The following is a 14,470-nucleotide window of genomic DNA, read 5'->3' on the forward strand; positions in this document are numbered from 1 at the left end:
AAAGTCACCGTAGCTAATTTTGGGAAATAACAATTTTAATTACTTTCATAACATTCAAAATGATTATTATGATTATAAAGCGGTCAGAAATGTTTATTTAATAATAGGACGTATTCTGAAAAACATATTTTGCAAAAATTTGATATGGAAAGTACTGCAAAAATAACTAAAGATATCAAAATTGCCTTTTAAATTTCAAATTAAATCTGGCGAATGTCATAATTAGGAAAATTATGGAAAAATGAATAAATAAACAGATGGAACCTTTGTTACTGAAGAAATATTGCCCCATCCATAAATAACTTTGGGATCAGTGCCCCAATCGGTGGGTCGTTGACCGTACGGTATTATTTGTATACTTTGCGTACGCACCAGTTGTGATACTTCTTCTTTCAACGAAATATTCTTTCTAATTTCACTTTTTACTTGCGTTTCAGTTAAATGTAAATTATTAATGCCACTTCGAATCTATAAATGTTTGACCAAATATCACTGAAGTATTAAACAAAAAATATTGAGTAATGTCATATGTTACACACAATATAATTAATAATCTGCAAAATAAAAAATTTGCAAAATTTGGCTAATATCATATCATTACTAAGCAAAAAAAGAACTACTTGACACAAACCGATTATGAAAACGTGAATTTTACATATCCTAATACACGTCACAATAGTGTCAACAATTTACTGTGTCAATTAAAGGCATAATTTTTGCATGATCAGGTAAATGAGGAAATTTACCAATTTAAATCGATTGAATATGTTTGTTGCATTAATATCCCTGAGGTGTATTTGGTATGTATTCAAAAAATTACGATAAGTGTCGAGAAGAGTTTCTGAGCTCCTCGTAGACTTAGTCATTTCCGGATGAATGTCAGAGTTGTACGGATGAATACCTGATTTCTGCAAATCATGGAATTTTCGATGGACATTTTGAAATTCAGTTAAATCTTCCGGTAAGAGGTTAATTTTGGAATTATAATTATAAAGTTGCCAACTTTGGAATTATAAATCATGTTGCATTGATATTCTACACAATGTGGGATCTTGATCGGTCCTTTGTCATTTTTTTTCAATTTAGTCCAATCATTGTCAGTTTGGGCCACTAATATATATATATGATTGATTCATACGGTTCTTTCCTTATTTTAATGTTTTAATCTTTCGAACAACTTATTTCTCATCATATTCTACCATTACCATTTCTCTATCGACATCTGGTAGAGTTATTTCCCGTAAAATATTCCCACACCTCTAGTATTTAATAAACCAATGATATGCATTTCAGACGTACAAATACATGTTAGAATTTGACGTTAGACATATGTAATGTATGGAAGTAACTTCACGTATGATTTAAATCTAGTAAGGCAAGAAAAAAAATTTTTCAAAACCTTGAAATTTAATGAGGTAAGGAATTTAATGCAAAATATGGAAGTACCTTAAGTTCACTGGAAAAAGTACTAATGTGTGGATCGTTTCCTTCAAATAACCTTAAAAAAGAAATAATATGCGTAAAAATTCAAATCGAAAATTCAAAAAATCCAAAAATTCAAAATGTAAACAATCAAAGAGTTAAAATGAAGATTTTAAGCGCACTTTGTCGATGAACGTATGATACTCTGACCAAAACCAGGCTGTTTAGACTCATCGTTAATTTGTGGTTGTGCAAGTTTTTGCATAAAATCCGCCATAAAGATACAACCACTGTAAAATAAATAAATTTTAAAACTTTGCAAAGTTGATAGATTTGATTTTATTAATTCGACGTCATAGCAACACGAAGCTTTTTGAATGTTATATTAAGTTCATCCAATTCAAGACAATTAAAAATGGAATAAGAACTCGAATAAATAACATAAAACCATTGGGAGTTTCTATATTACAATTAGTTTAATTTATTTCTTGTTAAAACCAACATGTAAAACATATAGCAAAAAAGGAAAATTTGTCATCAATTATTTCAATCAATAAATTATCAGGATGTTGCGACGCATACGTGTAAACCTAACTGTCAAGTTACCAATGATACCGGCTGTCAAACGGTCAGGTGATTTCTAAATGCCGATGTGTACTTTTAGCGTACGTTTCATCATGAAACCCATTGATATTTAATGATTATAGTATTTATATAATTAATAATCAATCAATAATCATCGACTAGTCTTTTATTCGAGCTCCAAACTTACATACACAAAACAATTATAAATACAGGGAAAGGAAAAATGAAATTTTTTCCCTTACCTCCAATCATCTTCACCAAAAAATGCAAAACTTCCATAGCAGCCACACTTAACTTCATTTAGCCATAAGAAATAAAGCCTAAAAGAGTTGCAAAGAGAGCATAATGCGCTACAAGAACACTTCGTTCCTAAACAAGAAGAAATAAAAAAAGAAAAAAAAATAACATGGAAAATTCAGCAAAGCTTAATTTGGTTAGGCAAAAAAAATTTGTAATGATAATAACTGGGAAAGTGATAATAATTGTGTCATAAAAAAATTAAGAAAGGTCAAAGGTAAAAGGCAAGGAAAGCGGTGATCTTTTCCAGCTCTTTTTTACTCCATCGTGATTCTTTTCCTTTTTTATTTTGTCAAGTTTAATTCAATAATCGGATTATTGATAAACCGTTTCGTATATTCGTCGTGGATCCTCAAGAATTTCTTTCGTTCATTTATAAGATACAAATTTTTTGATGAAAATGGCAGCAGGATTTCAAATTCGATATCTTGAAAATGAGCTGATCCACATTCCAGCCATTCATCATCGCTTCCATTATACATTGAATATTTGATAAATTGTTTGAGATCCAACTGAAAGAAAAAAGATGGTTGATTTTTTGATACCTCTCACTACCCTGAAAAAAAATCTTTGAAGTATTCAAAACCCGCTAATTTGCTTGCATCGGTGTATGGCGAATAGCCCTTTTGTTATGTTATTGGCAAATTATTCGAACTAGTGAAATTTAATAATTTTGGTGATAAAATGGGTATTCACCTGAAGAATACCAAATAGAAAGCTTGTGCAATAGGAGAATTCATGACAGTTACAGGTACACATCCGACATGGTTCCACTGATATGCACATCATGGCAACATCTTCCATGATGAGAATATTTATTAAATCGATACCAATACGAAATAAAACATATTTTAACTATAAAAATAAATTGATATTTTTTTCTTTCCGTTGCGTTCAATGCATTTTTGAATTTTATTGAAATAAAATGACATCAAATTGTTGAACTGTCAATGCAACGATAAACTTGCATTTGATAGCTCACGTTAGACCAATAAAACATCATAAATACCGTAATTGATTACTTATTTCTGTGTTATCTCAGAAGCATTAAGGTTTAAAGTATCATAAAAGTCACACTTACCCAAAGTTTTAACATTCAAAGCCATATAAAGTCTTTATTAAGCATGGAACAGACTTTTATCAATCACTGATCAATAAGAATGACAGTTGGGATCGGAGTTTAGACTCTTCGAGTAGCATTATTCTTAGACGTAAGCGGTAATTGGTGAGGCAGTGTGAGTTTATTCAAAGGTTCCATATGAAAAAAAACGAACATTTTTAGAGCATTCGCAATTCTGGATGCGATTTTCCGAATCAACTAATTCAAGATTTGATTGTGTACAAGTGCGCACACCATTCATGTGTTGACATATGTCATACCTGTAATTAGATGAATATGGAAATATTTTGAATGGGACAATAACGTCTTTCTCGTTCCTACTACTTCTAGCAGTTTCAATAGTTGTATGAACAATTCATAGATTACTATGTTTTGTTATCACATCTACACGTTGAAGCATACACGTAAAGAATTTCATGCAATAATGTTTCGCACATGTAATTAATTAAGGCATGGCTAATGATTAAAACAGAAAAGGGAAAGTGACTGAATTGGTCAACTCTTTTTTGCTCCCTCTAAATATATTTTTAGTGAATTGTTCACTGACTTTTGCAATGAGTTGTGTTGGTCGATGATGAAAATACTGCCTAATATGTAACATTCACTGCATTAGATACTATAGGAAATCGTTAGGGAAATGTTCCAAATGCTTAATGTACTCCGGAAGAGTTTTTTCGGATGATTGGAGTTAATTCAGGAACTTGGAGACAGAAAATATCAGACTAGTTTTAAAGGAATAATTAAGGTTGATCTTTGTTTTCTCAATTCAAATCATACGAAAAAAAGAAATAAACGATGTTTAAAAGACAATTGCAGTTATCAATGAGGTGATCATTAAGGGATATGAAAAAATATTTGGATGTGACGGAGAGATTGGGCGATTTTAAACATAGCTCGAGAAGGAGTCGTAAATGTACAGTAAAAGCAAAAAAAGATTTGTTTCATCGTTTGAAACTTCATTGTTCCAGTATTTTTGTTAATAAAGGTCGGAATGACGGAGTTTCAAATTTTTCATTTCAAAAGATCATAATGGACAATATTTCTCGTTTAGTAATGATCTAACTGAGCTCATCTTAAACTACTGAACAACCTGAACTAGCTCTTTTAAAGTAGGGACATACTATTTAATTAACATTGTAAATTTTAGGATGGAAATTATGGCCATAGCAACAGTAATCATTTATTTATAATTTACTTTCAAGAGATTATCTCCCAAGTTCCGTAACTTCTGAAGTTTTTTCTTTTGTCTTTGAAAATTTATTTATTTATTTTATTGAAAAGCTCAGTTTATGAAATAAAAAAATATGAAAAGAAAAGATATAAAGAGAAATGTGGGAAGTATGCAAACTAACATTTCTGGTACCAAAAGTTCTTCATCAGCTGCTATCGCTAATAGCAAAAAACCCTCCAACATTTGAATAAGACATACTAACTGCAACGGAAGACATTTTAATTTTACAGAATTCATTTTAATATTCAGAAAGACGATTTGGAGCACAGACATTTAACCACGCAAGCTCACGCTTTATTACAGAGATTTTTTTTAATAGGTTACTATTTTGTAATTCAAGAAAACCGTACGTTCTGGTTTTCCCGATTGTCCTAATTTTAGCCGCTACTTTATAATGATTTAGTGATATGACCGATATTATTTCTTGATCCTACGCAAAAGCTATTCATTTAAAAGGGAATTTTGAAAATCATATGATTAAATCAATTGAATTCAAAGGGTCATCATGAAATTTTCTTATTTAAAAAGTGATAAATAAATTAAATCAATCAATTTAAGACATAATTAAATAATATTTACTTGTGTTGGATCAATTTTAGCTGCAATTTCGCCTATGATTATTTCCCATGCACATGCATATTCAACAGCACCCGCATCCCATGGAATGTGCACTTCAGACGAAAACGAATTCATGCGTACGGCAAACCGATCAATCGACAGAAGACCTTCTTGTACTGTTTGCAGTGATTCTGATTTCCGGAAGATTATTTGCAATCCAGCAATAAACACCTAAAAACTTCAATTTCCCTATCCTTTATTTAAATAAAAAGTTATTAAAATTGAAAGATTTTCCTTTTTTTGATACAATATGGTAAAGTAGGATTAATCACTGAAATATTTCACACAATTTGAAAAAAAAGTATTATAATCTGAAATAGTTATTAATAGGATATATGTCAACATAGCTTTTAAACAAAAAAAAGTTTCTTTTTTCTGCAAATTTTCACAAGTTTGCGTACCAGGAAACTTTTTTTTAATGGATACTTTCAGGAAATGCTATAGGTAAAAAGGAAAATCTTTGAACTTAATGGACTTAAGTTACCAACCTGAAATCGTAAATCACGGATTTCTTGTACTATTTCTATGACCGTAATGCCAACTTTCATCATTGGACAAGTATCTACAATGAAACAATACATTAAATATTGAAATTGAAGGGAGACAACGAAAAACTATTAAACTTGCAAGTTAAAAAAAAAGAAAATGACAAACAACGAATCACCGGGATTTTCACCCACGGTTTTGACAGTATGGATAAGGCAATGTCCATGAGCCTCCTGGATTCGAATACTTAATTTCACACTCAGCGGTCGATACTTCGCAATTTCGTGTTTCACGTGTCCATAAAGTCTTCTAGAAAGTAATGCATGGGCATGGTAAGAATCCATGTCTGATTGCTGCTGCAATTTTATACAAATTTATGATATAATCATTCTCTGTCGAAAGATTTCTCAGGTAGTGAGCATTAAGTAAGGCAATGGACATATCAAATACTGATAAGTAAGAAAAATAAGAATTTGAAACATGTTAAAGTAGATTTGGAATAACTTATCCCTTTATTGCTGGACAGAACTATTCACTGGTTCTACTTAGTCTTTCAAAATTGAGAATTCTGGAACCAAATTTGAAAGAAAAAAAATATCCTTGAAACTTTAACTTTTCTTCAAGTATACCCATGCAGCATTGTCAATTGCACTGATTTCGAGATTTTTCAAACATAAGAATTAAGCTTATTTCAAAAAGCTCTATTATACGAAACCTGACTATAAGAACCGAAGTAATCGTTGATATAATTTTTGATAATCCATAAAGCAAAACCGGAAATGAATATTTCAGGTGAATGAATTGCGATCTGAAATAGTCATTAATGCTTGCTCATTTCAAGATTACATAATTTTTCAAAATATTTTATGAAATAAAAGAATGAAGTGTTAACAAGGAATACTTGGGTTAAATGATATGTCGAGGAAACAACTACCTCTATTTGCGCAGAATCAGATTCCAGCTCAAATGGATGTGCTGGATGTCGGGTTCTAGTGATTTTAATTCGTGCTGGTAAATCACTTTGATATGGAGGATATATGGGATGCCACGTATAATCATATGTAAATGTAATCTGTCTGGTTCGCAAAAAATCTAACCAACTCTAAAATAAACATTTCAAAATAAAATCTTTCAAAAATTACAAAAGTAACTTCAGATGGAAAACAGCTAAAAAGTATAATAGTTGCATTTCTTGAAAAAAGAACAAAAACAAAAAGCGGAAAAGAAAAAGGAAAACCACATAATTACTGGCTTGCATTTTATTTTCCCAAATGGATCTGATCAGGTTTTAAACATTTCCATAGTTTCAAATTACATTCACTATATTATTGAGGGATTTTCATAGTTTCAAATTACATTTACTATATTATTGAGGGAACTTCATTCAATTCATTCTAAAAGTACTACTGGAAGTATTACTTTATTCAAATCATTCTAAAAGTATAACTAAGGAAATTTCATTCAACCACCATTTTAGCAGTTAAACTTCCAGTGATCTAAAAAGATAATGTCAGAAACGATTAGATCAGGCTATAAGAAAAAATAAATTTTGAGTGATAGCAAGGTCAGATAGTTAATAAAACTTACCCCATCGAAATCAAGAGCTGTTTGCATATGAATGCTTGATTGTTTTACGGAATGAAATGAATTATCATAAAGAGTGTGTATTACAGGCGATAAGGTACTTCGTTCGGGTATATGAAATTTGATAATAACTGCTTCACTGGCGACCATTTCGGATTTACAGTGGCAAATTTGAGGACAAAATTCAGTCTTGTTCAAATTGTAACTGATTGTAAATCGTTTCGCAACAAGAGCAATCAGAAAGTTATTCGATGGATTGCTAAAATATTCATCAAAAGCATGTTTTAAAATTTTGAACATCTTTAAAATAGTTGAAAACTAACGATTTGAAAAGTTTTCTCAAGATGAGCTATACATTTTGCGTATCTAAAAAGTATTTTGGACTTCCTAGCACTAAAGTCCGAATATTTGTAGCTAACATAGTTGCTAACCAAATGTAGAAGTTGAATGACAAATTTCTACAAATATCCGTTGATCAACCTCTCAGTGTAGTTTGGAGAGAGAAAGATATGAAGGTGTCCCTGATATGGCGAATTGAAACAAAGGAACAATAATTCCCTTTGTTGAAAGCCAGACATCTTTGCTGTATATGCCCATATTGTCTTAACCCATACAATGTGCGCTCCATGAGGTAACTAATTCTTGTAATCATAAACGGTACAAGCACCCACCCACTCGGAGAAACAGACCATCCTGAGCGCCAAATCATTTCGAAGGACGCGTTTTGACAGGTCGGTTGGTTGGAGAATATCGAGGCGTGATTTAATCTTTTCGTTTTGGTTTTTGTTATTAATTTGTTGTATCGATATCGTAATTGCAAGTTCGTTGTTTTCGAAAGCGAGACATTCACTAATAGTTGTTGCATATTACTGATGTAGGTAATGATATACGTACCTTGCATCCACCCAATTTTTATCGTTGGTAACAAAAATGAATTTCGCGTTAGTAAATTCTATCCGATAGTTCCAAATTTGTGGCACAAATTGTGCCAAATCTTCCGTATAATTTGCCGAAACTTCGCTTACAAAGTCCTGCGATATTCATTATTATGAGGATACACATAGGATTCATCAGTTCGATTCAAATCCTTGAGTTACAAAGAACTGAAGTATAATGAGTGAATGAATATAAGTTAGACCGGAAAATTGGAAGAATACCTGCATGAAGGCAATGTGGTCCCAAGCGCACCACATTGTAACTCGATTCATTTTCATTAAAATTTCACATTTTTGAAGCTGTCCGTATTGTTTTGGAACGAATACATTACACTCCATGATCAATTCCTCATATGAAATCAATTTCCGGAATCCAGAAGTTGGCAGAAATTGTACATCTTTCATGATGAATCGCATCGTCGTTTTGTATCCTTCTTCGGCAATCACCAACGGGTTTTCTACCTTTAATTTGCAAATATTGAAAGAAAAGCGAAACTTTTAGTCTTAATTACCAGAGTTATTGATGGCTTGGAATTTCAATTAGCTTAGAACTTCAGCGGATTTCAAATTGCTAAGCAAAAGACTTCTTAGGAATCATCCACGATGTCAGCTCATAAATCATCCTGTTTGATCATTTGATTTTCGATCAACTGATCAAATCTAGTTAACATGTACCATGGCTTACTTTAGATACCTGGAAAAATACTCTGATAGGGATGATTAGATTAGTATCCTAGAAATGCAGTACTAATCCCATACTTTTATTGATAATCCGTTTTTGATGATAACAGCCACAGTATTCAGTTCGTCATGTCGCATGAACCACAAATTTATCGTTGTCCTACCGTTCATCGCTAGCGTAATATCCATTATCAGTGGTATTTTACGCTCATCACTCTCCGGCAATTTACTGAGAATGGTTTAAATTGGACAATATTTAGATTTGATAGTAAAGCTGGAATTTTACTAAAGCTAACTAATGTATAATATGTGTATCATTCAAATGACAAAAGAGATAAGAGAAATAAGCAGGTAAAGCGCGTTGTGAGATCATGTTTATTCGGCATGTGAAAATATTATCTTTTACACAAATCTTATCTTGACGGATATCAATTACTAACTAATGTCTAATAATTAATTATCTTCTTTAAAATCATCTCCAGAGATGGAATCAGCATCAAATTGAAGAAATTGTTTCTTCCAAACGTACGTGGGTGTAGCGTCAGTGAAATCAGCCGGAAAAAAGTAGCTGACGAAGGCAACCCGACATGCTTCAGCCCATGGACCATATGCAATGGCGACATTTTCGCCAAAATCAGCATTCAAGTCGCAAATTGGTTCTGATGATGGATCAACTAAAATACTTGTCACTAGTAACTTCTAAGTTTATCAACCTGCTTTCAATAAATTCGGATTTTCGTTTTCTTCTAATTTAAATATGCTATTGAATAGATGTAATGCTGTTTAAATTAAATATTCTGCCGGAAAATGCATGAAAAAAAAACCAAATAATGTTGTTTCAGTTTTAAAGCTTAAAATTACAACACTTCATTTCATCGTTCATTTGTGCATATTCACTTTCAAATCGTAATTTTAAGTTCGAATCAGTTTGATTTAAGCTTGATAACCGCTTAAAAAAGAAAAACAATTTTTTATTGCAGTTAAAACAGATCGTTTTGATTTTCATGCTTTGTGTTTACTTTGTTGTCTGTACGAAGTGAATGATATTACTTCCATTTAAATTTGTTGGATATCATTAAAAGAGAAAAAAGTCTCCATGCCTTTTGTCAAATTTAAACCAAGTTTAATAGTTATTGTTTAGAAACGGGAATTGCATATCGGATACAAACTATTTCTGGCAAATTTTAAAAGACAAATATTCCTGATGTACTTCAAAATAGTGAAATCAATGTGGTCGTTTCATTGCAATGCTATAATCATTCCATCTTGCCAATTAATTTACGAAAAATTTGAAAAACTTAGTTCTTGAAATAAAACTCGATAATACCAAAGATACTCTGGCGATAAACAGCTTTCAGTGTAGCATTCTGAAGAACTTTGAAACCACTTCCCATTGTTCGAGGTGCGTTGTGACGCTTCCACAGATTCCGTGGATCAGTCTCATCATATTCCTCATTGTTGTTTAATGAAATTGAAAAGTTTGAACCACTAATCGAACATACCAATAACATAGCATTGCTCACTTGTTCCAGTCGTCCAGTAACTATAAATTTCCGTTCTCTTCTTAGTGTGACGGAAAAAGAATTTTTTCCCTAAACGAGGACATTTTTTCCAAACCACCTGAACATTTTCCTCTGATATAACTTGGAGTGAAATAACTAACACAGGACAAATGTTTGCGAGATTAGCGCAATAATTTCCATGAATGAATGTAAAAAATGATGAGATTTCTACTTCTCATTTGAAAAATGGCATTTTTTGTTCCATTATTCTCCTTCGGTACTGACTGAGGAATAAATGATGTAGTTCGAACTTAGTAGCTAGTTTTAGCTAGCAATTTTATTTTAGCAATTTTATTAATAAAACTAACAAAATCAACTTATTTCAAAAAGCATTTCTCTTTTCAAAATCGAATATTATGGGGCAGCAAACGATGGTCGCCAGAATGGGAATCAGATTCCAAACAAATCAGATCCCAAACAATCAATTCTGAGATGGAATCAAATTCCAAATAACCATCGCAGGATGGAATCAGATTCCAAATAGTCAATTGCAACATTAAATTCAAATGTTTCTGGTCATTTGGCAACTACACATTTAAGGATGCTTCAATATTTGAAAGAAATGCTCCGTGTTACCATATGCATACGTTAGACTTCCGTTTATTGCTATGTATGACTCAGTTGTTATAACGTGGATCTTGACGAACGTTAAAACTTATGCATATTTAAAGGAATATAGTAATTCTGTGTAGCCCTTCTGAAATAATGCAAAATTAAAACCAACAGTTAGCTTACATAACGTTTTATGTGAAAAAATGACAAGCGTAGTGGGTAGCAAACGATTTCCAACATATACGTGAACATTTCTGCTAGACATACGTATTGTACCAACAAACGCCCAAAAGTTTTTCAGAAATTTATCATTCTTCCCTGGAACAGTAGGTATTTATCATTCTCCATTATTGTTTCTTAAATATATTTGATTGTCAACTGATCACTTCCTAACTTGTCATCCTTTACTCCTTCTTAATTATTTTGTTTTATCAATTTCATTCTGCTCCATAAAACTTTTTTTCTGGCACTTGTTATATGCATGGACTGTGTTATATGTATTTGAAAAAGTACTCGATATCGATTTTCACTGGTGGATTCTGCAAAAAGTATCATTCTCGAACTTACAAACCGTAGTCAAAGCAGAAACAGAAGTTTAAGATCTCATTGAAGAAAAGGATAAATTTAACCAATTTCATTAACATAATTTGGCAAATTTTTTAACAGAATTTTTCATTGACCTTTCAAACTCCAACCTCAAAGCTTCAATCTTCAAATTTCAAACACTAAATTCTAAAAAAAAAAAACTGACTTCATTCCCAAATTGCATCCAATTTCAAAAGCCAAATGACGTATTTATCACGGAGAGAGGAAACAATGAAAAGGATTTACTTTTTACTGGATTTATTTTTCCATCCCTTCTTCATTACATTAAATAAATTAACAATTAATTGATTAAGTTAAGCAGTTAAATTCCACTTAAAACTACAAATTGCGTGCTACAGAAAATGATACGTAGTATTTTACGTTAAACTAACAACTTTTTCACTTTTTCGTGAATGTGTCAGATATAACAGTCTAATTTTCCTAAATTATTAAGAGATTTCTCAAAATAAATTACATATGAAAATTAGTTTTTCAACAGCAATAATAACGGTGATAAGAGGTGACAACACCTTCATTTGAATGCAAAATTTCATCGGTATACTGTTGTTGTGAAATTGTCGTGAAAAGTTTTTCAAATTTAGGATCTTTCTTTAACTTCCGATATGCTTCCAAACGATTGTATATGTGAATACGTAATCCATTCAACGTCAAACACAAACGACCTTTCAAGCTAGAATTCCGAAATTTGGATAGGATTTTGAATGTTTCAATTTTTCTTAATAATGGAGAAGAAAAAAAAAAGGTTAATTATTTACTGCATTTGATCATTCGCTAAAGACAGAATTGTATAAATAAACATAAATATATGTTTGTGAAACAAAGTAAGTTTGATTAAATTTGAATCTAGCAGGCCTAGTTCAAACTTAATAAAGCCTAGTGGAAGAATAATACTTCAGAAAACAAACCCTCGCGTATGAAGATCCACCAATTTGATATGTCGCCAGTAGGCAAAGATAAGATAGCCATCATTACAAAAAATAGTATAATCTTCGCATATAAATATGAAATGGCGAAACATTACCTTTCCCGCTATCAAAGAGATCGATAATGAGCCTTAAAAGATAAGTGGTGAAGAACGGGAAAGAGAATCTTAAAATTAAAAAAAAAGTGTGAAGAATAAAACTAAACTTATGCGTCTTACTTATTAATTACCACTAAGGAATTTGACGTTTACAGTTTGTGGAGAATGAAACGTTTTGAGATTCAATGTTCATTCCATCCTTCGATACGCTTTAGTGTTTGGAGCAAAACTTACATGTGGGAAAAAATTTTTTCAAAGTAAAGAGTAAGACAGTCGAATAAAAGAACCGCTAATTGCAGGTTAAAACCTGAAATCCATTTATACGAGATTTTAAGATTTTAAGTGCAGTACGTACAGGTGAAGTCTGCATAAGTAAAAGTGAAATTCCTACAAGATAAAATGTTTACGGATTTGACAATCACATAAAACTAACCTAATTTCAGGACGCATTTCCATCCACATTTTCGAGCTATGTATGTTAAAATAAGTGCAGCAGTAGGTCCCATAACACGTGATAGGTAGAAAGTCAAAAAAATAATCCAAGAGCAAAAAAGAACGAGAAAGATAACACTTTGACCTGATACATTGTTTACAAAATTCTGAAAGGGAAGAGGTCAAAAGCATTTGTAAAATGGCTAGTGACTGGATGTGTAGATGAAAATGACAAGGAAATAGATGTGACATTGACTAGAAACTGGAAATGAAACAGATGTCATATTTCAGGAAAGAACAGAAAAGCTATAACTGGTATAAGCATAGCACTTGAATGTTTCTTCAGAAAAGGGCAGAACAGCTTGTGAAAGGATGAATGAGGAAAAAATCTGAGTGAAATTTGAAAAAAAACAAAACGAAATGGATGTTATAAGAGAAAACACGGGCAAGAAAACTGAAAGCTAAAAAGAAAGTGATCAAATTAGAAAAAAAAGCACGAAAAAAATTGAAAAACCGAAATTTTTTTAAGAAAGACGAACGATATTTGAGATATTTGATATCCATCGTATTACAGACTCAAACATAGTGTAAGGAGAGTTTAAAAGTGTTCGGAAGAAGAACAAAATTAAATTCGACAGATCGCGGAAACGAGAAAACAGGAGAATGATAATCGAAGCATACAGCAGCCATTTTCATACCAATCAAAGTGGATTTTTCGGAAGTGTTTTTCTGACGGAGAGTTTTATTCAAGTTTTTTGAAATAGATTTATGAGATTTAAAACTAATTTTAAAGCTTCAGACTCTGGTAGGGAAAGGAAACCCTACAGATTATTCGAAATTTTTCGGAAGTTTCTCAGTCGGTATACTGTTGAGACTGAGGTTTTCATTGCTGCCTGGTCGGAAAAAACTTCTATAGTCTTCCAAGTAGTTTTGCACACCTTGGTTTCATTGCTTACTGCTTAATGAATAGCGTTGGGCAGTTAAGTCGTGTCGTGGGTGAGCCCAATTTTAAGATATTGTAGAGATTAAAGGTATTTATTTATGAGATAGTATACCACTGGAAGTGATCGGTGGTATTTTGAGGTCGTATAGAATCGATGGTATTTTTGAGATAGGGTACTAAGGGATGAAAACAGAGAAAGTAGAGATTGCTGAGGGATGAAAATAGAGAAAATAGAGATTGCTGGTATTTGTAAGATAATAGATATGCGAAAATTTGAGTGTGATTGGAAGGATTCAAGAGGTAATGTGATACTGAAGATTGAAAATTAATTGGAAAACCGAAAAGATAAGGCTGATAATATTAACAATGGTGCATGGTAGCAGAGATTGAGAGCA

At 31.9% G+C, this 14,470-nt stretch overlaps 2 protein-coding genes across 2 annotated transcripts; both read right to left on the reverse strand.

Moving 5' to 3' along the window:
• Positions 1-231: 231 nt before the first annotated feature.
• Positions 232-866, reverse strand: LOAG_00984 (hypothetical protein; the record flags this gene model as incomplete). The annotated part of the gene is made up of 2 exons (XM_003136524.1): positions 232-468; positions 747-866. The coding sequence occupies 2 exons, from the start codon at positions 864-866 to the stop codon at positions 232-234; spliced, it is 357 nt and encodes a 118-aa protein (XP_003136572.1).
• A 728-nt stretch (positions 867-1,594) lies between these two features.
• LOAG_00985 (hypothetical protein) lies at positions 1,595-13,206 on the reverse strand (the record flags this gene model as incomplete). Its single annotated transcript, XM_003136525.2, has 21 exons — positions 1,595-1,712; positions 2,250-2,327; positions 2,632-2,816; positions 3,001-3,159; positions 3,579-3,684; positions 4,777-4,856; positions 5,235-5,444; positions 5,762-5,835; positions 5,938-6,115; positions 6,475-6,567; positions 6,694-6,861; positions 7,347-7,602; positions 8,238-8,374; positions 8,501-8,740; positions 9,038-9,188; positions 9,489-9,633; positions 10,287-10,502; positions 11,257-11,391; positions 12,189-12,349; positions 12,585-12,732; positions 13,134-13,206. 21 exons carry the CDS (start codon positions 13,204-13,206, stop codon positions 1,595-1,597), a joined length of 3,111 nt encoding a protein of 1,036 aa, XP_003136573.2.
• Between the last annotated feature and the right edge of the window lie 1,264 nt (positions 13,207-14,470).

Source organism: Loa loa (genome assembly GCF_000183805.2).
Source record: "Loa loa unplaced genomic scaffold supercont3.99, whole genome shotgun sequence".
NCBI lineage: Eukaryota > Metazoa > Nematoda > Chromadorea > Rhabditida > Onchocercidae > Loa > Loa loa.